The 24,637-nt window shown below is 55.0% G+C and overlaps 1 protein-coding gene and 1 long non-coding RNA gene across 3 annotated transcripts in view; both read right to left on the bottom strand.

Moving 5' to 3' along the window:
- FBLN1 (fibulin 1) overlaps window positions 1-16,310 on the bottom strand; it is an 81,900-nt gene extending 65,590 nt beyond the window's left edge. For both annotated transcript variants that reach the window (XM_027968208.2, XM_027968209.2), the window contains exons 1-2: window positions 16,145-16,310; window positions 3,092-3,197 (exon numbers count right to left, since the gene is read on the bottom strand). In XM_027968208.2, coding sequence (XP_027824009.2) covers window positions 3,092-3,197; window positions 16,145-16,223 — 185 coding nt within the window. In that variant the 5' untranslated portion in view covers window positions 16,224-16,310. The remainder of the gene's footprint in view (window positions 1-3,091; window positions 3,198-16,144) is intronic.
- Window positions 16,311-17,595: 1,285 nt separating this feature from the next.
- On the bottom strand, window positions 17,596-23,612 carry LOC132659509 (uncharacterized). Its single transcript, XR_009600048.1, has 2 exons — window positions 23,499-23,612; window positions 17,596-18,870 (listed from the first exon to the last, which is right to left on the bottom strand). It is a non-coding gene; the product is annotated as an uncharacterized LOC132659509 (long non-coding RNA).
- Window positions 23,613-24,637: the final 1,025 nt, after the last annotated feature.

Genomic DNA, 24,637 nt, shown 5'->3' with positions numbered 1-24,637 from the left:
CAGAGAGTAACTGGTGGATTGAGAACATCAGCTCAGGATCTGCTTTAGGTTTCGACTCCACGCTAACATGCTAAGTTAACTCAGTCATGTCTGACCCTTTGCAATCTTATGGACTTTAGCCCACCAGGCTCCCTGTCCGTGGGATTTTCCAGGCAAGAATACTGGAGTGGGTTGCCATTTCCTCCTCCAGGGGATCTTCCCGACCCAGGGATTGAACCCATGTCCCTTGGGTCTCCTGCACTGGCAGACAGGTTCTTTATTTTTTACTACTAGCACCACTTGCGAACGCCATGTGGATCCAAATTCCCTCATGGGCTGCATTCAACCCAAAGTTTTAGGCAAATTTATATTTGGGCTTCCCTCATAGCTCAGTCAGTAAAGAATCTGCCTGCAATGGAGGAGACCCGGGTTCAATTCCTGGGTCAGGAAGATCCCCTGGAGAAGGAAATGGCAACCCACTCCAGTATTCTTGCCTGGAGAATCCCACGGACAGAGGAGCCTGGCAGGCTACATTCCATGGGGTCACAAGAGTTGGACACGACTGAGCGACTGAGTCACCACCATCATATTTGGGTCCCAAGGCCAACCATATTTGGTTGAGACCAGAATGCACGGCGATGCTTGAATTGAAACATCATCTGCCATTTCTCCTGGTCACCCCCAAACGTGCCATGTGTTAGAGGCTTGGGCAGAAGCCACACAAGCCCGGCTAGAACCCATGTGTGCTGGGAGGTGCCAGGGCCCCTGCAGTCCTCTCCGATCCTCTCACCTACCAGTGTGTCAACCCTGGGCTTCTTGGGCACCACAGATCCCTGGGTGCCTTCCTCCCCCAGCTCTGCCCACGAGGGCTCGGCCTAGGGCCTGCCCACCTATGAGATCCCATTCTCCTCACCCTGAGCTTAGAACAGCACCGAGGATCAATCAAGATTTGCCAAATGAATGAAAACTGACAACTGGAGGGTCTGGCACAATGCCACTTTGAAGGAGAAAAATAACACTGGAATTACTGAGTTACCAGGTGGCTGGTGGTTCTTGTTTCCTGTACCCTTGAACTGCTAAGAGCACCCTCTTAAACCAGATTTGATTTCTGACCTGCTCTCTCCCTTCTCTCCCTTCATTAAAAATGATAACCCTGAACTCATGGGGACTTCCCTGGCAGCCCAGTGGGTAAGATTCTGTTCTTCCTCTGCAGGGAGCACGGGTCTGAGCCTTGGTTGGGGAGCTAAGATCCTGCATGCTGCGAGCTGCAGCCAAAAAAAAGGTTTTTTAATAAAAATGTTTTTTAAAAAAGAAAGACTAGGGCAGAAACTCAGAGAGAGGAGAAGACATGAGGATGTGGGGAGAAGGTGGCACCTCCAAGCCCAGGAGGGAGGCGTCAGGAGGAACTAGGATCTCAGACGGCTGTCTTCAGGCTCTGAGACAGTAACTGTCTGTGGTTTAAGCCACCCGGGCAGAGGTCTCCGTGCTGGTGGCCTGAGCAGATGAGCACACTCCTCTGCCTTGGGTGGTGGTCCCAGCTGCTTCCCTCCCCTCAGTCATCATCACTGTCCTGCTTTAACATGTGGGGAAACCGAGGGTCCAGGCTGGCTCAAGTTACACAGCCTGAAAGCCAGCCCAATGAGTCCCCAGGGCCTGTCTGCCTTTTTCTGGGCCCAGTCTGTAAACAAAATGTTTGGCGCTCACCGGCTAGCTTTGCCCCGAACTGCCCGCCACCCTCTGACAGTTCTAGTGCGAAGCCTCACGCCAAGATCTCAGCTCTCACTCATCAGACGCGCCGTGAATCCTCATGGCACGGTCTCCCCCTCAGTCAGTTCAGACAATCCGAGTGCCCTCTTCTCTCCCTCCCTTGTTTGGTCTACAATGCTTTCGACTTTTCAAGAATTTCCTCAATGGAGCTTTACATCCTCCATCACAGCTGGCAGGCAGCAGCCTCTCAATGCTCGAAGCCAACACAAATGCAAGACTCCAGAAGGAGGTGGACGAGCCCCCCCGCACATTCTTTCTGTCTGTGGCAGCTCTCCATCCGGCACCCCCAGGTCAAAGCTGCTTTGGCTCGGATCAGGTGCAGGGGCATGAGCAGATGGCACGGGATGGAACATGTTGACACCCTTGCCCCCCGACCTCTGCTCCCCAGGCAAGCAGATCTGGATCCAAGTCCTAATGCCTCCAGCTGAGCACTCTGGGGAAAGCTCAGTTTTCTCATCTGCAAAATGGGTCAGTAACAGAGTTAAACGAGATGCTGGGCAGCAAATGCCTACGCACAAAGCAGGTGCTTCCTAAAGACTTGTTATTATTTTTATATTATTTTGACAGTGTTGATTGACATGACATGTCTTTATCATTTATTCTAAGCTTCCAGTCAGGTGTTCAGTCGCCTCAGTCCTGTCAGGCTCCTCTGTTCATGGGGACTCTCCAGGCAAGATTACTGGAGTGGGTTGCCATTTCCTTCTCCAGGGGATCTTCCCAACCTGGGGATCGAACCTGGGTCTCTTGCACTGCAGGCAGATTCTGTACCGCTGAGCCACCATGGAAGCCCGTTCTAAGCTTACATCCTCCCAAAACTTTGCAGGAGCTTGAGTTAATTTAGAGAGAGAGGAATAAACATAGTTGATCCAGACATTGGCTACTGCATAAAGTAGACAACGGCCTAGGAGAATTTTTGCTCTGGGACTGGCTCGTCTGGGTGTTGGGGTCTGAAAGCAGCCGTGTTTTTACTGGCAAAGCACTTCCAGTGCTTTGAGATCACATGACCTCACCTGCCCCCAGTAACCACCCCCTTTCTGGGTGACTTGGTCATAGTGCCCACCTGTGGCAGCGAGGGCTGCAAACCCAGATCTCCTTGCGTGCAGCCTGGTGAAATGTCAGGATGCCCCAATAATGCCAGGGAGGCGGGGGAAGGGTGAGCAGAGCCACGTAGGAGGACCATGAGGGCACAGAGGAGGGGGGGAGGCAGGGGTCAGCAGCCCACTGCACCCCCCAACCCACAACCTGGCCCTGGTGCCTCCCCCTGGGGGGTTTGCCACGCACTCTCCCTTCCTCTCCTGCTTTTGTCTAGAGGAACGCTCTTCTGGTGAAGTGCTGGCAGACATACCTGCATTCCTTGGATTCCGAGGCGTAGGGCAGTGAGCAGGCCCTATGCTCCGTGGCCATTCGATGTCCATCTGCACAGCAAGCCTCCATGGAGACGTCTGCGCCCACTGTGCAGGAAGGAGAACAGGGTGACAGGCGGCAGGCGACTCACCACACCCCCCCAGGGCCCCTGGGATGGGCAGCCTCCCTCGGGAGGCCAAGGGCACCCCCCTCCCGGCCGCACCATCTGGACGCCACCTCACAGCATCCCAGGCTGATGCTGAAGCATCCTTTAGTCACTCCACAAGCACGTCCTGAAAACTCCACTGGGGCTGGGGCTGCGGCTGGGAGACCCAGGAGCATGCTCCTCCTGGAGAGGCCTGACACCTCAACCATGATCTTCCCAAAACAGTTCTGTCAGGGCTGCGGCTCAGCACCCAGGATCCCTGCCCCAGGACCAGAGGCTGGGGACACAGACAGCCCGGTGCTCAGGATATCCAGGACATGACTGACCCCACTCCTGCGGGATCAGAGACGGTTTGTCTCACTAAAGATAACAGTGCAGAACGGAGGAGGTCTGGCGCGTCCCCCGAACTGGGACAACCAAGGAAGGCTTCCCCAGAGAGTGGAAAGTGAACACCCAGGGGGAGGGCACCCAGGGGGAGGGGACATGAGGGGAGGGCACCCGGGGGAAGGCACCCGGGGGAGGGGACGTGGGGGGAGGGCACCCGGGGCAGGGGACGGAAATCTGGGGGGCCTCAATTGCAGCCAGCCGGCTCCGGGGAGAAGCAAGGAGCCTGCATTTCTGAGACCCACTCTGCATTCTCATTTAACCATCATTGCCACTTGCTAGGGCCTCAGAACTGAAACTGGTGATGGTTTCTGCCCCAGACTTGTCACAATTTCGCCTCTTTGCTTACAAAAAGGAAAGATGGCCGCTGGCACACCCACGCCCTCATGGCTGCGCTGGGCACCCAGCCTTCCATCCGCAGCCCAGGCTGCCCCGACGGGTCCCCCAGCTCACGGAAGGAGAGGACCCCATGGTTACCAAAGGGAGGAGCCGCCCGGCACCAAGGCACCCTCAGCCCCAGTTCCTTCCACAGCCAGGAGGGGGCAAGAGGGGCAACCGCCTCTGCACCCAAGCAGAAGGTCACATCTGGGCAGGACATTTCAAAATTGGACTTTATGGAACATGCTTTCTCACGGCTAGCTTTCGCACACCCCATGAGGTAAATCCCACCACGCTCGGCACCATATCCTGGCACCAAGGGCCTTGGGTGTTCTGTTTGAGCCCATCGTCCTTCTAAGGCCCAGCCCTCGAGGTGGCCCCAAAAGACAAGGCCACTCCTGGACTCAGCTTGAGGCCAGTGTGTCCAGTAACACTGGCTGTGACGACCTGCCCACGCCCACCTCGACCGCCTCTGGGGACAAACTGTGCCTGGAGCCCTGAGGCAGCAAGTGGTCACCCCAACGAGACCCAGTGAGTGTGGTCCATGCTGGTGTGAAGAGCCAGAGGCTGGACGGGCCATTTCCTCTTAAATTGTTTTTTATTCATTTATTTTTTAACACCAAAAACATTTTGCATTGAGGTATAGTCAATTAACAATGCTGCAGTAGTTCCAAGCGAACAGCGAAGCGACTCAGCCATACATAAACATGCATCCATTCTCCCCCAAATCCTTCTCCCAGCCAGGCTGGCACATAACACTGAGCAGAGTTCCACGTGTCTTTCTTGATATCCATCTTAAACAGAGCAGTGTGTACATAACCTTCCCAAAGCCCCTAGCTATCCCTTCCCCCTGGCAACCACAAATCTGTTTTCTAAGTCTGTGAGTGTCTTCCCGCTTCCTAAGTTCATCTGTATCATTTCCTTTCAGATCCACATACAAGGGATGTCACATGGTATTTCTCCTCCTGTCTGACTTACTTCACTCAGTACGACCATCTCCAGGTCCATCCCTGTTGCTGCAGATGGACCGGCCACTTTCTGAGCCAGAAGAATCAAGGGCCTCGCCAAGTCCCCTGGCGGTGACCCCAGGACCCCCGTCCCAGGGCTTCCAGGGAGCGCTGAGCAGAAGATCCACCCACCCGACCCCGGCCCGGCAGCGGGAGTCCCCGGCGGCTGATAAGGGTGAGGGTCCATCCCAGAACAAAGCCTGCCGGCTCACAGCCACTTGACCCCTCCCCATCACAGCTGTCCCCTCCACGCTCCCCCCGAAAGCTGTTTGGTGACTCTGGGGGACACCGTGGGCTGGGGCCCAGATAGTAATAAATGAGGGTCACTGGCTTCTCAAATGCTTGCCCCTCACGGGGGAGACTTCCGGTTGCGGGGATGACCTCCAGGGGGAGACTTCCGGTTGCGGAGATGACCTCCAGGGGCCCCACTCCTTCCTTCCCTCATGTTTGCTCCAACTGATTTTAAGAAAAGTTTTCACGAAACGCCAGACCTGACCTGTCGCAGATACGATGCCCCTGGTTCACTCGCAGGATGACGGTGACCAGCCACGTGGCCGGACGCTGAGGCCAATATCCCCTGTGCTGTCCCCCCGCAGCCCAACCCCCGTGGGCCCCACGTAGCTCTGCCGCCTGCGGCCGTGCCCCTTGCGGCTCTCACAGCGCCTCCAGCCCGGGCCCAACGCTCCTGCCCCATCCAGTCTCTCCCCGCCTCCCGAAGCCCGCCTGCCAGCAGCCCGGCCCGCAGCCCGGCCCGGAGCAAACTCTCCACTGACAGCATGTGTCTGCCTCGCCCTCCCACCCACGCAGAGCTGGGCCTGCTTCTCATCCCAGACCTCAGCTCGAAGCTGGCCCTTGGCAGCGACAGGGTTGAGTAGGAAGAGGATCAGCTTTGGAGCCAAACAGGCTTGGGATCCGATCCCAAGTTCAGCGCTTGCTTGCTCTGTGACCCTCCCTGGGCAGGACGCTTCACCTCTCTGAACCACAGCTTCCTCGGCAGCAAAATGGGGGCCCACGATACCTTTGTAGAGTGGCTGAGGAGACGGATAGAGCTTATAAAGTTCCGAGCACACAGGGAGCTCCAGTAAACAGTGGCTGCAGGACACGCGAAAGGAACAAAGGACCTTTGTTTGCTGTGGCCCGTGAGGAATGGGGGCAACATGGCCCTGTCCTCGGGGGCAGAACAGCTGGGGTACGAGTGGCAGCTCCTACACCCCCCTCAACTCAGAAAAAGGCGAGCATGGGGAAAGAAGGCTCAGACTCCAGCAGCCACTCAGCACGGCAAGAACTTTGTGCCCCAAGCTGCAGAAACATTTGGAAATGATTCCCGCTGGGAAGCCCTGAGCACTTTGAAGCTTATTCTCAGTAGAACAATAGAATGTGAAGTCCTTCCCTCAATCCAGAAACTTGGAATGTCCCCAGAATGCCCCAAGCCACAGAGCTGGAACTCCCAGCGGGGGGTCAGCACACCCTGATTGGGTGGGAGGTGCCCCCGTCCAAGAACTCCCCCATCAGAGGGGTCACGGGGAGCCCACAGCGAGATGGGACGGTGACTCGGCTGAGGTCAGAGCAGACAGAACCCTGCCGTCTTCCTCGAAACAGCCCCACGCGGGAGGGCCCCTTGGAGACAGTCCAACCACCCCCACCCTTCACCGCTTAAATTCCTGCTGCTGCCACCATGCCAGGACACGCAGCTTCGTCTCCAGCCCACGCCCCTTCTCTGGGCTTCTACATCACTTCTGATATTTCACTACAGGAACAAACAGCTCTGGATCGAACATCTTCCATCCACCCTGTCTTCAGATTCTAAAGGTCCCCAACTTGGCTACTCCACTGAAACCAGGTTGAGTGCGAAACGTTATTTTTCCTTATATCCTATGGACATCAGTTACGTATGCATCCTTGGGTCAAAATTACTTTGGGTAAATTTCCCATAATTGTTGTTCTGGGGAGCTGAGCACCCAACATTAAACAAAAACCCTTCTTTCAAACTCTTATTGTTGCTTTCTGGAAGTGATGGGAGAACCCCCTGCCAGCATCACTTCTCCCAACCACACTCAGCAAGGACTCAGCACCATCGGCAGAAGGGGAAAGAGGGACGGAATTCTAGGCCGTGGCCCCACTGTTGCAGGGCACATGGCCAGACCAGGCAAGAGGCAAGAAGAGAACCGAGGTGTCAACCCCACCAGCTGCTACACCTCACTGGTACCAAGGGTTTCCGCAGCAGCCAACAGCATCAGGCCTACCACTCCCACCAGCAGACCCTGAAAGCATCTCCCAAAGGGTATCAAATGGAAGAAACCTCAGGCACGCCTCCGTGTCTGAGCCACCTTCCTAACTCACGCCACGAGAGCAACCTGAAGCAACAAGGCCATCATAGCTACTTCGGTCCCCAACCCTGGGAGCGATGCCACTCACTCACGCCCACCACACACTCACTGGTTCACCACACACTCAATGCCCGTCCTGGGCAGGAAGCGCTCTTTAGAGAAAAGTGAAGCTTCGGGCGAGTCTGGAATCTTCTGCCTCGGGTCACTTCCCTCTTCAAGAAGAAACCTCAGCAAAGCAGTTTTCATCTCCGGTCCCTGTGATCTGACTGTGTGGTTGAGACTCACAAAGATGGAATCCTGAGACCTTGTCCTTCCAAACTGTGGGGCATCAGAATGCCCTTCACGCCCATGGAATGCTGAGATATGAGATGGTGGTTGGTTAGCTCTCTACTTGGTTTTATTTTAATCCCCTTGTTTGGGAAAATGAAGAGTTAAAGCAAGGCTCGCACCCCAGCTGCTGCACGGCACTGCCTGAAGCTGCGGCAGAGAGCTGGAGGGGGTCCCCATGGTGTGCAGGACCCACGTAACTGGGAAGCCTGAGCTGCAATGAGATGCCAGTGGGAAATTCCAACCAGACAGAACCATGCCAGACTCAACCCATCCCCACCCCCTGCAGCCCCCCCCCACCTCCCAAGCCTGGGGAGCCAGCAGACACCCCTCTTAGGACTCTTCCATGTGCCAGGCTGTCTCTGACCCTGGGGTGTGGGCTCCAGAAGCAGGACTCTGTCTTCGAGGAGATGACAACCCAGGGAGATGCCAGGAGACTATTCCTGGGTGTGTCCCAGCGCCTCTGCGCCCCTCTGCAGCCGAGGATGAGGACTGACCCATCTCCCTCCTCGAGGCCCCCAGCCTCCCCGGGGGGACGCAGGGGGCGCTGAGGCTGTTCTTATGGCTCCAGTCCCGTCCCCAGCATAAGAACAGCTGGTGCCCACACCCCCCCGGACATCAGCCCCCAGCAGAGAGACGGGGTCTCGGATAGAGAACCAGCTGAAAGGAGGCGGCGAGAGACAGGACCAGAAGGCACACCCCTGAGAAGGTGAAGAAAAGCCCACTCCACATTGCTCCCTCCAGGCAGCTCACGTGACCTCCTGGACCAACCCCCGTGGGCGTGCGGGCCATCCTCCTCCTGCCCCATCTCTCCAGCATCTCCCCCTGCAGGACCCAAATCTGCTGCTTCCCCTCTCACCTCTCAGAACACGTGTGCACACCTGTCAAGTATCCTCTGCACCTGGCTTTTGGAAACTGAAGCTCGACCAGGCTGGGGGGTCTTGGGTCCACTCCTCTGCTTGGACTAGCTCATTCACACCCATTCAAAGGCCCTCTCCTCCAGGAAGTCCTCCGGAATCACGGCTCCCACCCCCCAACACATACCCGTGCACACATGCAAACATGGGGCAAATGCCTTTCCTTTCATGGTCTCTTTGCTCCCCAAACTTGCCAGCACTTTAGCACAAATAATTAACTGTGTGTGTCTCTGTGCCACAAGGCTAGACTCATTCTGCCCCCGGACCCGCAGCCACCCCAGAACCAGGAAGTGTCCAGGAAGAGACGAACAGATGAATGATCTCGTGTGATCTGAGCAATTCTGGACACAGAGGACGGAAAGAGATGAAGCATGTTGCCTGAGGCCATGGGACAAACGGGCAGCATTCCAATCCGGCTGTGACTCTAAAGCTGACTTCCGTCCACCGTAAAATCAGAAACGGTGGCTTCTCCCTGAAGCTGGAGTTAGAAATACGGGAGACTTTTCAGATGGAAAGATGAGTGAGGCGGTTCGTTCAGCGTCCTGCTTTCAGAACATGATGAAAGAGCCAAGCCGCCCATGTTCACATCCTGGTGCTGCCACGACGCAGCTATGTGTCCACAGCCACCCTGCCTGGCCTCTCTGTGCCCAAGGTGGGGGCGGTTATACCAGTGATGGAAAAGGTGCAGCGGGTTTCGGTGAGAAGGCTCACATCAAAACCAGAAGCACATGTAGGCCAACAAAACTTCCAGGACTTTTCACTCCGGCAGGCAACCCAAGTCAGAAGGAAAAATGGGTTGAAAACAAATACGGGCTCATAAAAAAAGAAAAGAAAAATACTGGTCAAGCCATTAGCACAAAGACACTCTGAGAGCCGGCCTCTAAGAGCCAGCCCTGGCAGCCTCCTAGCTGCCACCCCGGCCCTGGGGACGCACCTGGGGAGGGGTCCTCTCAAGGCTCCTCCCTCCTCAAACTGCCTGGGGGGCTCAGTGCCTCCGCCCCTTGTTCCCTCTTCTTCCACCCCCGCCTCCCTGGGTGGTCTCCTCCAGCCTCACCTACAGGCTGAGACTCCCTCATTTCTGTCTGTCCAGGCTCCACCCGGACGTCTAACAGGAGACTTAAAGTGTCCACTCGGGACTCCAAGGCCCACCCTCGTCCTGCTTCTCCACCTCAGTAATTAGCAGTCATCCTGCGTCAGGAGGCTGAGGCCAAAATAACTGGGTCAGCCTGAATGATTCCAGCTCCCTCACCGTCCACATCAAGCGCTCAGCGAGTCCTGTCCACTCAACCTCCCCAACTCTCCAGCTCTGTCCACTTCTCCCCAGCCCCCAGGCCACTACCCTCTCCAGGGCATCTTCCACCCTGGACCCTGCAGGAGCCTCCCTCGCCACCACCCTGCCGGCTTATTCAGCCTCCACTCTAGTCTCCCTGCCATCCACCCACCAGGCAGCACACAGAGGAGCTGCTGGGAACACGAGTCAAGGGATGTCACTGCCCTGCTTGAGAGCCTCCAGCCCCGGGGCATTTGGGACAAAATCCAGTCTGCAGCCTGACTTTTAAGGCCCTGCACAAACTGCCTTGGCCCCGCCCGCCTCCCCTCCCTTCACTCCATCCCGTGGTCCCTCTGACACTCCTGGTCCCACCTGGGGGCCGGTGTATGCCTTCGGTCCCCTTTGCCCAAACGCTCCTCCCCAGGTCTTTTCACAGAGGGCTCCCTGCCACTGACGTCTGAGTTCCAGTATCACGGCCCCCCACCGCCCACCTGAGAGCCGCCGGAGTCCCGCTGTCGCGTGTTACAGTCACCGTGGCAGAGGGCCCCACAGACTTCTTGTTAGCGCATCTGTTTCTGTGTTTATTCTCAAGGGTGTATACTGGCTTCAGGGGCATCCCCTAGAAAGACACGTCCATGTCCTGACACCTGGAACTTAAGAATGTGACCTTATTTGGAATAAGGGTCCTTGCAGATGTGACTAAGGATCTCCCAATGACGTCATCTTAGATTATCCGGGTGAGTCCTAAGTCCTAGGACAAGTGTCCCTAGCCATGGGAAGATGGGGGCAGAGGCTGGAGGCGCACCCCCTTGCCTCTGGGCCCCTGGTGTGGGGAAGGAGTAAGCAGGCGCCCGTGCACACGGGATCCCCCAGGAAGTCAGGGACAGAGCCAGGTGGGAATCTGGCCCCCCCCACCCGACCCCTGGCATAGAAAACACCTGTCCTTTCAAACGAGCCCCTCGGCTACACAGCGAGACGGAGCAGGACCTTAAGTTCCTCCCCTTCCCCACCACGTCCTCTGCCTGCCTCCGCTCTGTGGAAAACTTGAGTCAAAGAAGTTTAATCAGAGAAATGAGAAACACAGAGGCAAAGGGGAGCAGTCAGAGGAGACCAGAGAGTAACCATCTTGTCAGCAGGCACAGTCGAGAACCGTCGGTTCTTTCTCAAGGACGATAGATAATATTCTGAGCCATATCCTGTGAGCTGTCTTACAGATACCGAAGCCCCAGGTAGAAGTCAACCACACGATGACTAGACTGTCCCCACAACAGAGGCTGCCACGATTTCGAGAACTGGCCTCAAGGAAACGGGAACAAATGGACCCCGGAACTGAAGATTAAGTGTACCTAAAACAAGCAAGATGACGCCAGTCAGACCACCAAAGACCAGTCTGAAGATGACAGTCAGAGCTGACTGTGCTGTCTCTGCGTGTAGCCTGCCCACCCCCACTTCTGTCTATGAAAGCTCTTGCCCACAGTTTGCCAGTGGACGGGGAAGTTGGCCTTTGGATAGATGTCTGCCCTCCCCCTGCACAGTTTCGGGCATCTAAAATAAAGCAAACTTTCCTTTCCACCAACCCGCCCTGTTTACTGGCTTTTGGGGGACGAGCAGCTGGGTCCCACACTCTTTCGGTAACAGGAGCGCTCAATTATGGGACTGAAGCGTCCGCCCAGTCGAGTGGTTAGGAGCACAGAGTCCCATGTCCTCTACTGATGACGCACACTGTCGTCAGCAAGGACTGGTTTCCAGGACCAGCTCTGAAATGCCAGAGCTCAGAGTGTTTTCATGCTAATGGGCTGAGCCAGTATTTTTTTTTTTTTAACCTGTTCTTCCTTTTGCGTCATGTCGTCCGCTGGAGTAACCGCTCTGGCCCCTTGCTGTTGTTCAATCTCTAAGTCACGTCTGACTCTGCGACCCCATGGACGGTAGCCCACCAGGTTTCCTTTGTCCGTGGGGATTTCCAGGCAAGAATACTGGAGTGGGTTGCCATTTCCTTCTCCAGGGGATCTTCCCGACCCAGGGATAGAACCTGGGTCTCCAGCATTGGCAAGTGGATTCTTCACCAGTGAGCCACCTGGGAACCCAGCAGTAAAATGGAAATAACAGTTGTACCTACATCATGGGGTTGTTGACAGAGCTAAATTAGTGACTAAATGTAAAAGACTTCAATTATAATAATTTCCTAGAGCAGAGAGCTTTCCTTCCACACTTATGGAAACAGAGCAGAAAGGCTGTGGGAGTCAGTCAAGCTCTCTTGGGTGGGTCACTTTCCGGTCCAGTCTCCTAACCTTGGTCGAGTGCCCGCTCCCACCCCTGGGTGGGCTGGCATAGGACCCTCCTGATAACATGCAGGCAGCCAGTTCCCTCCTGCCCCAGCCTCTTGTTAGGACCAGCCTTTGGGGTTAAAGGCGGTGACCAGCACCAAGAGGGCTGGCCACAGGGCACAGCCTCCGGTCCAGCCGTGCCTACTATGAGCTGGATGACCAGGGACACACGACTTGCCCTCAGCGCCACACTCTCTCAGTGCTAAGCTCCCCTCCAGGCTGAAGGGTCTCTGACCCCAGGAAAGTTGACCTAATAGGTACTTGCCCACCTTGGTTTCATTTGAAACCATTACGGGAAACTGAGACCAAGGGAAGCCTGCGCAAGCATTTATTAATGAAGCTGTTGCGATCTGATGTTTTTGCAAACCTTTGTTTGTGAGATGGCAAAGTACTCGTGCGCCCTATTAGAATTGTTTTCCGGCAAAGTTGCTCCACCCACCGTATCCATTGCTCACAGAGACACCCCCCGCCCCAGCCGCCACCGCTTCAGAGGAATGGCGGGGGCTGTCTGAAGGATGCTGGGGAGGGGGCTCCTGAGGAAGCTCCCCAAGCACGAGGAGGGGGCAGAACTCCGGAAAGCCCCGCATTCTCTCTCACCTTCTCAACCTTTGTCCATGCCGTTCCCTTTGCCTGGTGACCCTCCCCACCCTCCATCTGCTCCTTCACATCCCTGTTTGCATGCCACTTCCTCCAGGAAGTCTTCCCTGACTAACTCCCGGCTACTTTCAGGATCTCACAGAAGTTACGCCTCACAGGCAGAAGGCTCTGGTCTCTTCCTCTCTGCCGTATCCCCAGGACCTAGAACAGTGTCTGGCACAGAGCTGGCCCTCAGCAGATACCTTGCTGAGATAGATGATCAAATGCCTAAGGAGGCCAGCTGAGCCCACTTTGCATGACCTTTACCAGTACGGCTTTGGCCCCCGCGAGCTGCCGGCCTCCCAGCTCCTGGCTGGGGACGTGCAGTCTTAGTAGTGCCGTCTTGGGGAAGGACACTGTCTTACTCTAGGAAGGGGCCAACACACGTAACAAGTGATAATAATGCAGCTCCCACGACAGGCCTCCTGCAGCCTTGCCCTCAATCCTCCTGCGTGCTCAGTCGCGTCCAACTCTTTAGCGACTGCAGCCCGCCAGGCTCCTCTGTCCACGGGATTTCCCAAGCACTAATATTGGAGTGGTTGCCATTTCCCTCTCTAGGGCATCTTCCCGACCCAGTGATCGAATCTGTGTCTTCTGCTTTGCAGGCAGATTCTTTACCACTGAGCCACCTGGGAAGCCCCCTCAATATCCTCAGCGAGACCTAAAAAGTCGGTTTCTGTTATGTCCATTTTACAAATGAGAAACCAGGTCATCCCGTCGTTCTTTTCTGAGGGACAACAGGCAAAGCCGTCAGTTCCACAAATGAGCTCTCCTAGAAGCCTGCTGGATGCCAAAGGGGAGTGAGCCACCCTCCTCCCCCACCATCAGGGCACAAATGCACCCAAGCTGGGGTGGCTCCAGGCAGTGCTGGAAGGGGTGTAACCTGGAGCTGTGGCCTCCCCAGAAGAGGCCCTGGCGCTGCCCCCCCAGACACCCTGAGTCTCATTCTCCTGCAGCCCCCTCAGCCTGTCCAGCCCCCGCCACCGAGTGGGAAACTCCAGGAGCAGCCGCGGTGCAGCCACGTGTTTTCAAGCCAAGTCCTCTCTCCTCTTTGTTCTCCTCCCAGCGACGACGTTCTCTGTAATCAGTTGGAAAGGCAGCCCAGCTGGAGCCAGGGGGCCAAGAAAGTCTTGGGGAAAACAGAACCGTCTTTCCCAACACCCTCCTCCTCTCTTCCTCCCTCCCCCACTGGCTCTCAGGAAAGCCCAACAGCACAGACAAAAGGACGCAGGACAGACGGATGGTTCCCGCTCTGCCCCCCTGGCTCGAAAGTGCAGCACCCCTCTGCCTTCCCGTGGCCTGGTCACCAAAGGAGTGGCCGAAGATTCGCTCAAAGGTTCACCATCGAGGCTTTTTTCGCGATCACTTTTACACTGCACATTTCCTCCGGGACCCCTCGGCTCTACGGGGTGGGTGGGGACAGTGTCACTCTCAACCTTACAAGGCTTTGGGAACCTTACAGCATCTGAGTTTGCAGGTACAGAAAGGAACCTGGCAGATCTCTCCCCTTCTCTCCCCCCAAACCACACCAAACTTGTTGAAATTCAAGAGAGAGACCTCCCCAAAGATACAGGCATTCTCATCAGTGTGCAAAGAAGAGAGGCTTCTTCACCCACTTCAAGTGAGGACCTGATCCAGGAAGAAGACGGCAGTAAACCATCAGTCAGGGCTGGGGAGCCATCCCAGCCTAGCACACCTCAGCACTCCTTCAAAGCTGGACCCTGCCAGTCTGCACGGGACCCTTCTCACGCAGGAGGTGCGAAAGAGTAGCTGTGGAAGGTCTGGGGACCCGGGCTCAGCAAAGTCCAACTACACCTCCTCTCTGTGCCTCAGTTTCCTTGTGTGTTAGATACAGGGGGGTGCCGGGGCCCTCTGGGCTTTCGATCCAGCCAGGAGTCCCCTGAATTCCCTTCCTCCCCTGCCTGCCTGACAAGCTCCCACTCAAGCACCCTTCTCCTCCAAGAAGCCTCCCATCAACCCCAAGGCCTGGGATGGCTCTCGCTGCCGGTGCTGACCCCTGTTCCTCTACCCACGACATGCCCCTAGGCACACGCCTGTGCCTGGAACAGACAGGGTTCCGTGAAGGTCTGCTGCAAAGGGAGCCAGGGAGCCCAGAAACCTCGGCAGGGTTCTCCTCGCCCCCACCCCCCCAGTCTCCCCGGGGAACCCCTGAATCCTGGCAAGGCATTAGCTGGGACAAGTGACCTTTGACAGAGGAAGGGGAGTGGTCACCAGAGAGTTTAAAAGAAGCTCAACTAAGCCAGAGATAAAGAACCGGAGATGCGGAGGGTGGTCGGAGCCCTAATCTGCGCCTGGCCCCAGGAGGGCTGGCCTGACTAATGACTGATAAGCAACTGGGGTCAGTGGAGAAGTCAGAGGTCACGGCTGTGATTGGCAGGGCCTTGCACTCACCCCTGAGGAGTGGAGGCCTTGAGGATTAAGGGAGAAAAGATGAGCTGGGTGCCTGCCATTCCAGTGCTGTCGGTCCCAGGGCTGGGGGCTCTGTTGGTGGAGACCCCCTTGCACCCCCTTGCCATCAGGCGGCTGGCTGGGTTTGGAGGCGGCCTGACCCTAGCTGCAATGAATATGGAGCCTGGCAGCACCTCCGTCTTGGGGTCCTCAGTGTCCCAGGAGAGCAGACAGAGGTCTCCCCACACATAGCTGTGACCCTGAACACCTCCAGACTACACCCTTCCTCTCTGCGTCCTGCACAGGCCGCCCCCTACTCCATGACGGTGGCTGTGTCTTGAGCAATTTACCGATCCCCACCCCCCAGTCTGTTTTCCATCAGAACGCTGGGTACCACAGCCCCTGCATAAGGGTGGAGGTGGGAGGAGTGAGCACATGTGTGCCAAAGGCGCTCCAGGGGCTAGGGGCAGCCACGGGGGTGGAGGAGGGGTGAGGGAGGGGACGGCGACCTTGGCGGCCACCGGCCAGTTCCTCTCCCCCGGCCGACACTTTGGCCCCGGCGGGTGGATGGGCGCTAGGGTGGACAGGGTTTGGAAGTCAGAGGGCACGCGGGAGAATGTGTTTGGAGGCATCCGTCTCTAAAACAAGTCCCCAAGTCAGCGGAGGTGATCAGGATGGAAGCCTGGAGGCGGGTAGTTGGGGGGTGGGGGGAAGCGCCGCGAGGCAACTCAGACGCCCCAGGACCGCCGACGGGGGCGCAGCTCCAGGCCGCGTCCCCAGGCGCCGGCAGTCCCCAAAGTCCCACGGGGCGCGGGGTCCCCAGGGGTCGGGAGGGGATGGGGGAGTCGCTCAAGCGGGGTCCGTGGACTCGGGCGTCCCCTCCCTCCCGACGCCCCCCGGCATCCCTACCTCGGGCCGCCAGCAGCGAGAGGCCGCCGAGCAGCAGCAGCGGCAGCGGGACCCGGCGCGACGGGGCGGCGCGCTCCATGGGCGGCGGGCGGACAAAGGCGCGGGGCGCGGCTCTAGGCTCCGGGCAGCGCGGGCTCCAAGCTCCGGCCGAGCCTCCGCAGCCAACGCTGGGCCCCGGCCGCGCGGTTCAATTATCCCGCCCAGGAGGAGGGCGCGGGGAGGGCGCGGCGGGGGCGGGGCCGCGGGGCGCCCGCTTCCCCTCCCCCCCGGCCGCGGCGGGGACCTCCAGGCCCCCTGCCCGCTGGGGGGCCCTCCCTCCTGGCACCCATCCTCGAAGGGCGCGCAGGCCCACGGCCGGGGCGGGGGCAGGGACTCCAAACTTCTCCTAGATTGGGGGGGGGCCTGGGAAAGGGGGGGCGCGATCGGTGGGAAGCACCCCACCCCCCCCCCCGCCCACACACCCCCCGCCCCGTGCGAGTGAAACCCGATCCCCTCCGCACCCACGGCCCGAGTGGCGGGCTGGGTATCAAAGGTTAGCTCCTCCCGGCTCTACCGAAAGGGCGGGTGAGGGGAACCCAGCCTCAGGCAGCGAGGGGTTCCCAGGATCGGAGGCGCCTTTTGCGGGGAAATAAGGGCGGTCCATTCGGGGAGCCCCATGCGGGACTCGGCCCCCGAGTGTTGCCCGGAACCCACAAGTCTGCTGGTTTCCCTCCCCCTCCCTCCTGCGCGCGGGTCGCCGCAGGTCGGTGGTCGACCTCAGGTGTGCCCGAGACTGCCACCTGGCTCTGCCCTCAGGGGACCGCCCCTCGGGCTGACTCCACCAGCATCCCAAGGCCTGCCCGTGGAGGGTGATGAATCCGGGGCACCCAAGCTTGGGGGAGAAAGAGATTTCTTTTTGCTGATGAGGAAGCAGCCTTTGAGCTGGGCCTGCAAGAGCCACTCTGTGTAGGAAATTCACGGCTGCGACCAGTCAGTGATTACTGAGGATGAATTAGTCTGCTGAGCCCAGAAATCGAATTATTTAAAAGAATAAGGAAAACAAAGACATAAGTGGAGATGGGAGCAGTGGGATGACCCACAGGAACACCCTTAGCCAAGTGTCGGGGTTCCACCCAGGAGTCCCACTCGGTGTTATACCAGGCCCGAAGGCATACGCTGTGGGCACTGAGACGAAGTCGCGGACCAGAGTACTCATTGCTGCGCAGTTCAGGACAGCTTCCAACAGGGAAGGGCCGAGCTCAGCGGCAGCAGAATGAAGGCACTGGGCAGTCTGTGTGGAGCACTACGCAGCCCTGAAAAGCCAGGGCTCAACAACCTGGGCAGCTACTGGAAGGCTCTCAGACAGGAGCCACTTGTGGAGCCAGATGCTGAGGAACACTTCCTGCAAGATGTCACTGTTATGCTCCGAGCCGTATCTCCGAACCGACTGAGAGAGCAAGTCCACCACAGTATTGCAAACGCAAGAAGGGAGTTTATCTCTAGTGCGCTAGGGCCCAAGTCTCATCCCACACAAGGGAATCCGACAAGAGCCCCGAACAAAGGAGTATGGCGGCTTATATACAGGCAGTTCTTTGTCTCAGTTATAGGAGTAGCTGGCGTTACATGATTGGCCAGGCAGGATGAGCGCATATCCTGTCTCTTTCTGGTAAACATGACTCAGGTCCTAGAGACTGTCGTTTGGTCCCTAACATTCCCCCCTGTCCTTAGATCATATAGAGGAATCTTCCTCTCAGTCCTGAGACACAGTTTGATATTGTTGTCGAAGCACAAACAGCTGTACGGTATTTATGCGTTCCTTCACAAAGGCTACAAGTCTATTGATAATGCATGGGCCAAAGGTAAGCATCAGTAAAAGTACTAGCAGGGATCCTAGCTAGGTGGAGATTAAGGTAGTCAGCCAAGGGGATTGTTGAAACCAAGATTTAAACCATCTCTGTTGAGCCTCACGTTTTCGTTTACGTTGGGCTAGTCCTTTTTTTACTTTGGCCATAGATTTTTTAACTATTTCTGTATGATCCGCATAGAAACAGCACTCTTCTCCTAGGGCAGCACAGAGTCCCCCTTGTTGCAGAAAGAGCAGATCTAATCCCCTCCTGTTTGCTTTTTTCTGGATTGAACCTTATTCTGACTTGTGCATAATTGCAACTTTTACAGCTAAAAGTTGGATCTCCGAGGACCCTAGGGAGGGGCTTGGCGAATGAAAAATTAAGTAAATCTCGATTTCTTATTTCCCAGCGCTGAGGTCCATCATTAGAAGTAACACAATCCTAAGTTTTACAATGAGTCTTGTGCCCCCCCACAGGTTTTCCAGTCATGTCTGGGTGCGCCTGGGCATGCCCAGAACCCTTGTTCTCGGAGATAACACCTAGCCCAAGGCACATTTACCATCGGCTTAAGGTCAAAGTACAAGTCTGGCCACCATGTGTTTGGTGGATGTATTGCAGTAGTGGAGTTTAGCACCTCTCATGTTAGTCCATTTTGCAGCTTTTAGGTGATTTTGATGGGTTGATGCGGGTTCACGCTGGCAACTCCGGAGCAGAGTAACTGGGTCATCCACAAGATGGCCCAGCCGAGTTGTCCCGGTCCTGTTGGCACCTTCGAAGCTTTAGCCTCAAGGGGTTGGACGGGTGCAGAGATGTTTCCCATTTTTTTTTAGCGTCTTCTTGCACTGCTGAAGCAGCTGGGCGTACGTGGTTGCAATGCACCCAAGGCCCGATACTGTCGACCTTTAGGGCAGTTGGGTGGTAAGAAGAACAACATAAGGACCCTTCCATTTGGGTTTTAGTGCCTTGGTTTGGTGCCTTTTGACCCATACCCAGTCTCCGGGGCCAATGTCATGTGAGGGAATAGTTCTTTTATTTTGACTCACATGTATTTTCTGGAGCAGTTTCCAGACACGAGAGTGCACCTTGCTTAAGGCCATCAAGGCCTCTTGGAGTTGCCCCAACGTGGGAGGCGGTAGTTTTTCCCCTTCAAATATTGGACATACAGGGGGAGGTCTCTCATACAGAATCTCAAATGGGGTCAGATTAAGTTGATAAGGAGTATTACGCGCACGGAAGAGGGCGAAGGGAAGGAGGGTCACCCAGTCTCCACCAGTCTCTATAGCCAATTTAGTTAAAGTTTTTTTTAGAGTCCGATTTATTTTTTTACTTGCCCTGAGCTCTGTGGACTGTATTCACAATGTAACTTTCATTTAGTCCCCAGGGCTAGGGCAAGGCTCTGAACTATTTGACTCACAAAAGCAGGTCCATTATCAGAGCCGATGGTCACTGGCAGGCCAAACCTGGGAACTATTTTTTTTTTTATCTTTTTTGCCACTATCATCGCAGTTTCTCCCTTTGTAGGAAAAGCCTCCACCCACCCTGAGAAGGTATCCACCAACACTAACAAGTACCGGTAACCATACTTGCCTGGCCTTACCTCAGTAAAATCTATTTCCCAGTGTTGCCCTGGTCCTTCTCCCCGATACCTCAGTCCTGCATGTTGTCCTTTTCCTGGCCTCATCTGTTGACACGCCTTACAAGCATGCACTATGTTCTTTACAGTTGTCTGGTGCCGGGGAAATCGCAGGCGCGCAGTCTGAAAGAGCATCAGAGTCTTTTTTTTTTCTCAGATGAGTAGACAAGTGTAAATGTTCACATAGTTGCCGTCCCAACTGAGCACGGAGTATCAAGTAGCCATCTGAGTCTCAGTACCATCTATCTTTATCTTTTTGAAGGTTGGTGTGTTTTTGGATCCAAGCAAAGTCTGTGGATGAATACTCAGGGGTTGGGGGCAGAGTTCCCATACCTGGAGGTGGAAGTCCGATCGCCAACACAGGGGTGATGAAATCTTCATCAGCTACTTTTTGAGCTGCCAGGTCTGCGGCATGATTCCCTCGTGCCGTGGGGCTGTCACCCTTCTGATGTCCAGGTACGTGTACTATTGACACAGCCCGAGGCATCTGTACAGCCTCTAAAAGTCTATGGATTTCAGGCAAGTTTTTAATTTTTTTTTTCCTTTAGCTGTCAAAAACCCCCATTCCCGATATATTGGGCCCTGGATGTGTACCGTGCCAAAAGCATAGCGACTGTCAGTGAAAATAGTTATTTTTTTTTTCCTTTGGCTCTCTCTAATGCTTGAATCAGGGCAATTAACTCTGCCTTTTGTGCTGAGGTATCCGGGGGAAGTGCCTCTGCCCATATCGTCTGTCCAGAGTCATCTACTATTGCGGCTCCCGCCCGTCTCTGTCCATCTTTTACATAACTGTTGCCGTCTGTGAACCATTTTAGCTCACTGTTATCCAGTGGAGTATCGGTTAAGTCCTTTCGCATTGCTGTTACCCCGGCCAGTACCTCATCACAATCATGGAGGGGGCTATTTTTCCCCGGATTGGGCAAAAGAGTGGCCGGATTTAGAGTGCAGGGCGTTTGGAAATGAATCCGTGTGGTGTCAAGTAGCAAGGCCTGGTAGTGCGTCAAGCGGGCATTAGAAATCCATTTACCTGGGGGTTGCTTTACAATTCTCTCTATGGCATGAGGAGTGTAGACCAAGAGTCTCTGTCCATAAGTCAGTTTATCAGCATCGTGGACTAAGAGCGCGGTGGCCGCGATGATACGGAGGCAAGGTGGCCATCCGGCTGCCACTGGGTCCAGTCTCTTGGAAAGGTAAGCTACAGGTCGCTTTCATGGTCCCCATCTCTGTGTTAGTACCCCTTTTCTTATCTCCCGCTTTTCATGGAGGTCTTTGTCCAGGGCCTCATTAAATAACGTGGGCGGGTTTTTGAAACCCTGTGGTAAGCGAGTCCATGTCAGCTGCACAGGGGTCTGACTACCGTCTTCCTGCCATTCGAAGGCAAAGATCTCTTGGCTTGCCGGGGGCAAGAGGCAAACTGAAAAAGGCATCTTTTAAATCTAAAACAGTGTACCAAATGCAGTTTGGAGGCAAGTTGCTTAGCAATGTATAAGGGTTAGGAACCATAGGATGAATATCATTCACCCGTTTGTTGACTTCTCGTAGATCTTGAACCGGTCTAAAATCAGTTCCCCCAGGCTTTTTTACAGGCAACAGGAGGGTGTTCCATGGGGACCGGCACCTTTTCAGGACCCCAGTGTCTATGAGGCGTTGTATATGAGGAGTAATTCCTTGTCGAGCCTCTTGACTCATGGGATACTGTCATACCCTCACCAGGGAAGCACTGGCTTTCAGTTCCACAATGATAGGGGGCCTCTGTTTGGCCAGTCCCATTTCTGCAGTTTCAGCCCAGGCCTGAGGGTATCTTTGAACCCATGGTTATACTTCGGGGCTTATTGTCGCTGGGGCCTCTGGCAAGTAGAGTCTGTATTCATCTTTTAATGCCAGAGACAAGACCTGAAGAGGATGCCCGGTCCCATCTAAAACTGACACTTGTCCGTGGTCGAAATGAATTTGGGCATTTACTTTAGACAGTAAATCCCTTCTCAACAAGGGCGCTGGACACTCAGGTATCACCAGAAAAGAATGGGTCACCTGGTGGCCCCCAAGTTCACATGCCGTTTTGTAGTCCATCCATATCGTTTAGTCCCGGTTGCTCCCTGCACCCAGCTACTTTTCTTAGACATGGGTCCATCTTTTTGGTTTAAGACTGAGTATTGGGCTCCCATGTCCACCATGAAGCCAACCGGTTTTCCCTCCACATTTATAGTTACCCAGGACTCGGGGAGGGGCTTTGAGCCCTGACCCCCCTAGTCGCTATCTTCACCCGCGTAGAGGATATGACTGTCTGGAGAGGGAGTCTCATTCTTGGGGTTCTTGGGCCCCTCTTTTAGATTTTTCTTGGGGCATTTATCTTTTCAATGTCCAAACTCTTTACAAAACGCACATTGGTTTTTCTCAAGCCTACGCCTTGTCATTTTTTCTTCAGTTTTTGAGTCCAATTTTTTCCCTTTTTGGAACCTGTTTTTGTTTTCAACCCCAGCAAAAAATATCTGGGCCAGCTCTTTTTGATTTTTACGGTTTTCTTCAGCTCTAAATTTTTTTTTTTTAATGCGGTCCTCTCTCTCTTTTGGGGTCTCTCTATGATTAAAAACTCTCTCGGCTGCCCTCACTAGATCTTGCAAGGATTGTTTATTTAACCTCTCTATCTTTTGTAACTTTTTTCTAAGATGGGGGGCTGCTTGATTTACAAATGTTAACATAACTGCCGCTCGTGACTCATCTGCCTGTGGGTCCATAGGGGTATACTGCCTAAAAGCTTTCATTATCCTCTTCAGGAAGGCTGCCAGGCTCTCATTTGGCTGTTGTCTCACTGGGTTTATTTTGGCCAAATTAGTTGGCTTTCTGGCGGCCGCTCTAAGGCCAGCCATGAGAGTCTGACGGTACACCCGGAGACGCTCCTTACCTTCAGCGCGTTTGAAGTCCCAGTTGGATCGCACCGAGGGGAACCCCTCCTCAATGAGGTTAGGCTGTATTGTGGGCCTCCCATCCACCCCTGGCACATTTTTCCGGGCTTTTGACAGGATCCGTTAGTGCTCCTCTGTAGTAAAAAGTACCTGTAACAGTTGCTGACAATCATCCCAAGTGGGATTGTGAGTAAACAGGATAGACTCTAAAAGATCAATAAGACCCTGCGGTTTTTCAGAGAAGGAGGGAGTCTGGGTTTTTTAATTGTACAAATCACTACTGGAGAAGGGCCAATACTGATATGTCCGTTCTCCACCCTCTCTGGCTGGCCCCGCCTGGACCGGAAATGCATGAATGGTGGAGGAGGGAACCTCCGGGTCTTCTTCTGCTACGCTGGCCATTTTTTTTTTTTTTTTTTTTTTTTTGCCTTTCTCCGAGTTCCCTAGGCGGGGCCCCTTTTTCTGGGAGGAGCTGAAGGCTTGGTTCTCTTTTTGGCTTCTCCCAATGAAACCTGTGGAACCTGTGGAAGAAAGGGCAGGGAAGAGGGAAGGGAAGTGAGGGGCTGAAAAACAAAAGGTTTTAGCCAGGCCGGGGGGTTTTCCACCAGGTCCTGTGAGACTGAAATCTATGGAGTTTGGTCTGGCTGGGTGTCCTGAAGGGTAGGGGGTGAGCACCTTCTCTCTGACCGCTTGAATAGTAGGCAGGCTGAAGGTGCCTTTTTGTGGCCAGCTGACATCAAAAGCAGGCCCCTCGGCAGAACAAAAAGTTACTAACTTGCTTTTTTTCACCAGCAATGATAGATTCTGTGCTCTAGACTTGAAATCAGAGAAGTGGTTAATCATAAGAGATAAAGGAGTAGAAGTTGTTTGTCCCATGATCACAGAAAAGGACACTGGGAGCCAACAGAGCACACACAGAGCAACGCAGACACCACAAATAGACAAACAGATAACAAACACAAGGTGGCCACCAACAATGCACTCAATCTTACCTGCAGGATGTTCACAGAGCCAGCCGCCTCCCCAGCACGAAACTAGGCCCCGGCCTTACGCTGACTTAATCCAGTAACCAGAGCCAGCCGCCTCCCCAGCATGAAACTGGGCCCTGGCCTTACGCTGACTTAAACCAGTATCAGAGCCAGCTGCCTCCCCAGCACAAAACTAGGCCCCGGCCTTATGCTTACTTAATCCAGTATCAGAGCCAGCTGCCTCCCCAGCACGAAACCAGGCCCCGGCCTTATGCTGACTTGCCTCTGCACTTTACAGCCAGATGCCTCCCCAGTACGATACCGGGCCTCGGACTTAATCTGGGCTTTTGCAACGTTAGCACCGGTGCTCAGAGCCCTTATCTCCTAACGAGGTTACTCCCTTCTACCAGGAGAGTTGTCCCCGGCGGGACAGAGACTCAGGTCCTAGAGACCGTCGTTTGGTCCCTAACAGTCATAAAGACAGGAGCAAGTTACTGTTAGGGACCAAACGACAGTCTCTAACGACGGTCTCTAGGACCTGAGTCATGTTTCCCAAAAAGAGACAGGATATGCGCTCATCCTGCCTGGCCAATCATGTAACACCAGCTACTCCTGTAACTGAGACAAAGAACTGCCTGTATATAAGCCGCCATACTCCTTTGTTCGGGGCTCTTGTCGGATTCCCTTGTGTGGGATGAGACTTGAGCCCTAGCGCGCTAGAGATAAACTCCCTTCTTGTTTTTGCATTACTGTGGTGGACTTGCTCTCTCGGTCGGTTCGGAGATACGGGCTCGGAGCATAACAGTTACAAGCCAGGAGAGGCATGGGTTAGGGACCAGAGGGGGCCCGAGGGGGCCCTTTAGGGAGGCAGGCTCGTTAGGATGTTTTTTTTAATCTCTGCGTTGGTTCAAGGTAGGGTTCATTTTGTGAGATTTTATCAGGCTGTTCACTTACTGAGGCGTGCCCTTTTCTGAGTGAATGTTAGATTTAAACATCAAAGGCAGAGAGACACAGCACTCATTCCCCCCGCACAGGGGGCCTCTCCAGTCTGAGATTTACAGAGAGCCAGGAAAAGCTCATGAAAGGCATGGGACCGGCCCTTGAAAGATGAGCAGTAGCATGAGAATGGTTTCCTTGGCAGAGGGGGTAGCGCCCATGAAGGC

Source organism: Ovis aries, chromosome 3 (genome assembly GCF_016772045.2).
Source record: "Ovis aries strain OAR_USU_Benz2616 breed Rambouillet chromosome 3, ARS-UI_Ramb_v3.0, whole genome shotgun sequence".
NCBI lineage: Eukaryota > Metazoa > Chordata > Mammalia > Artiodactyla > Bovidae > Ovis > Ovis aries.
Note: the sequence above shows the minus strand (reverse complement) of the source record. Positions and strands in the feature narration are given on the sequence as shown.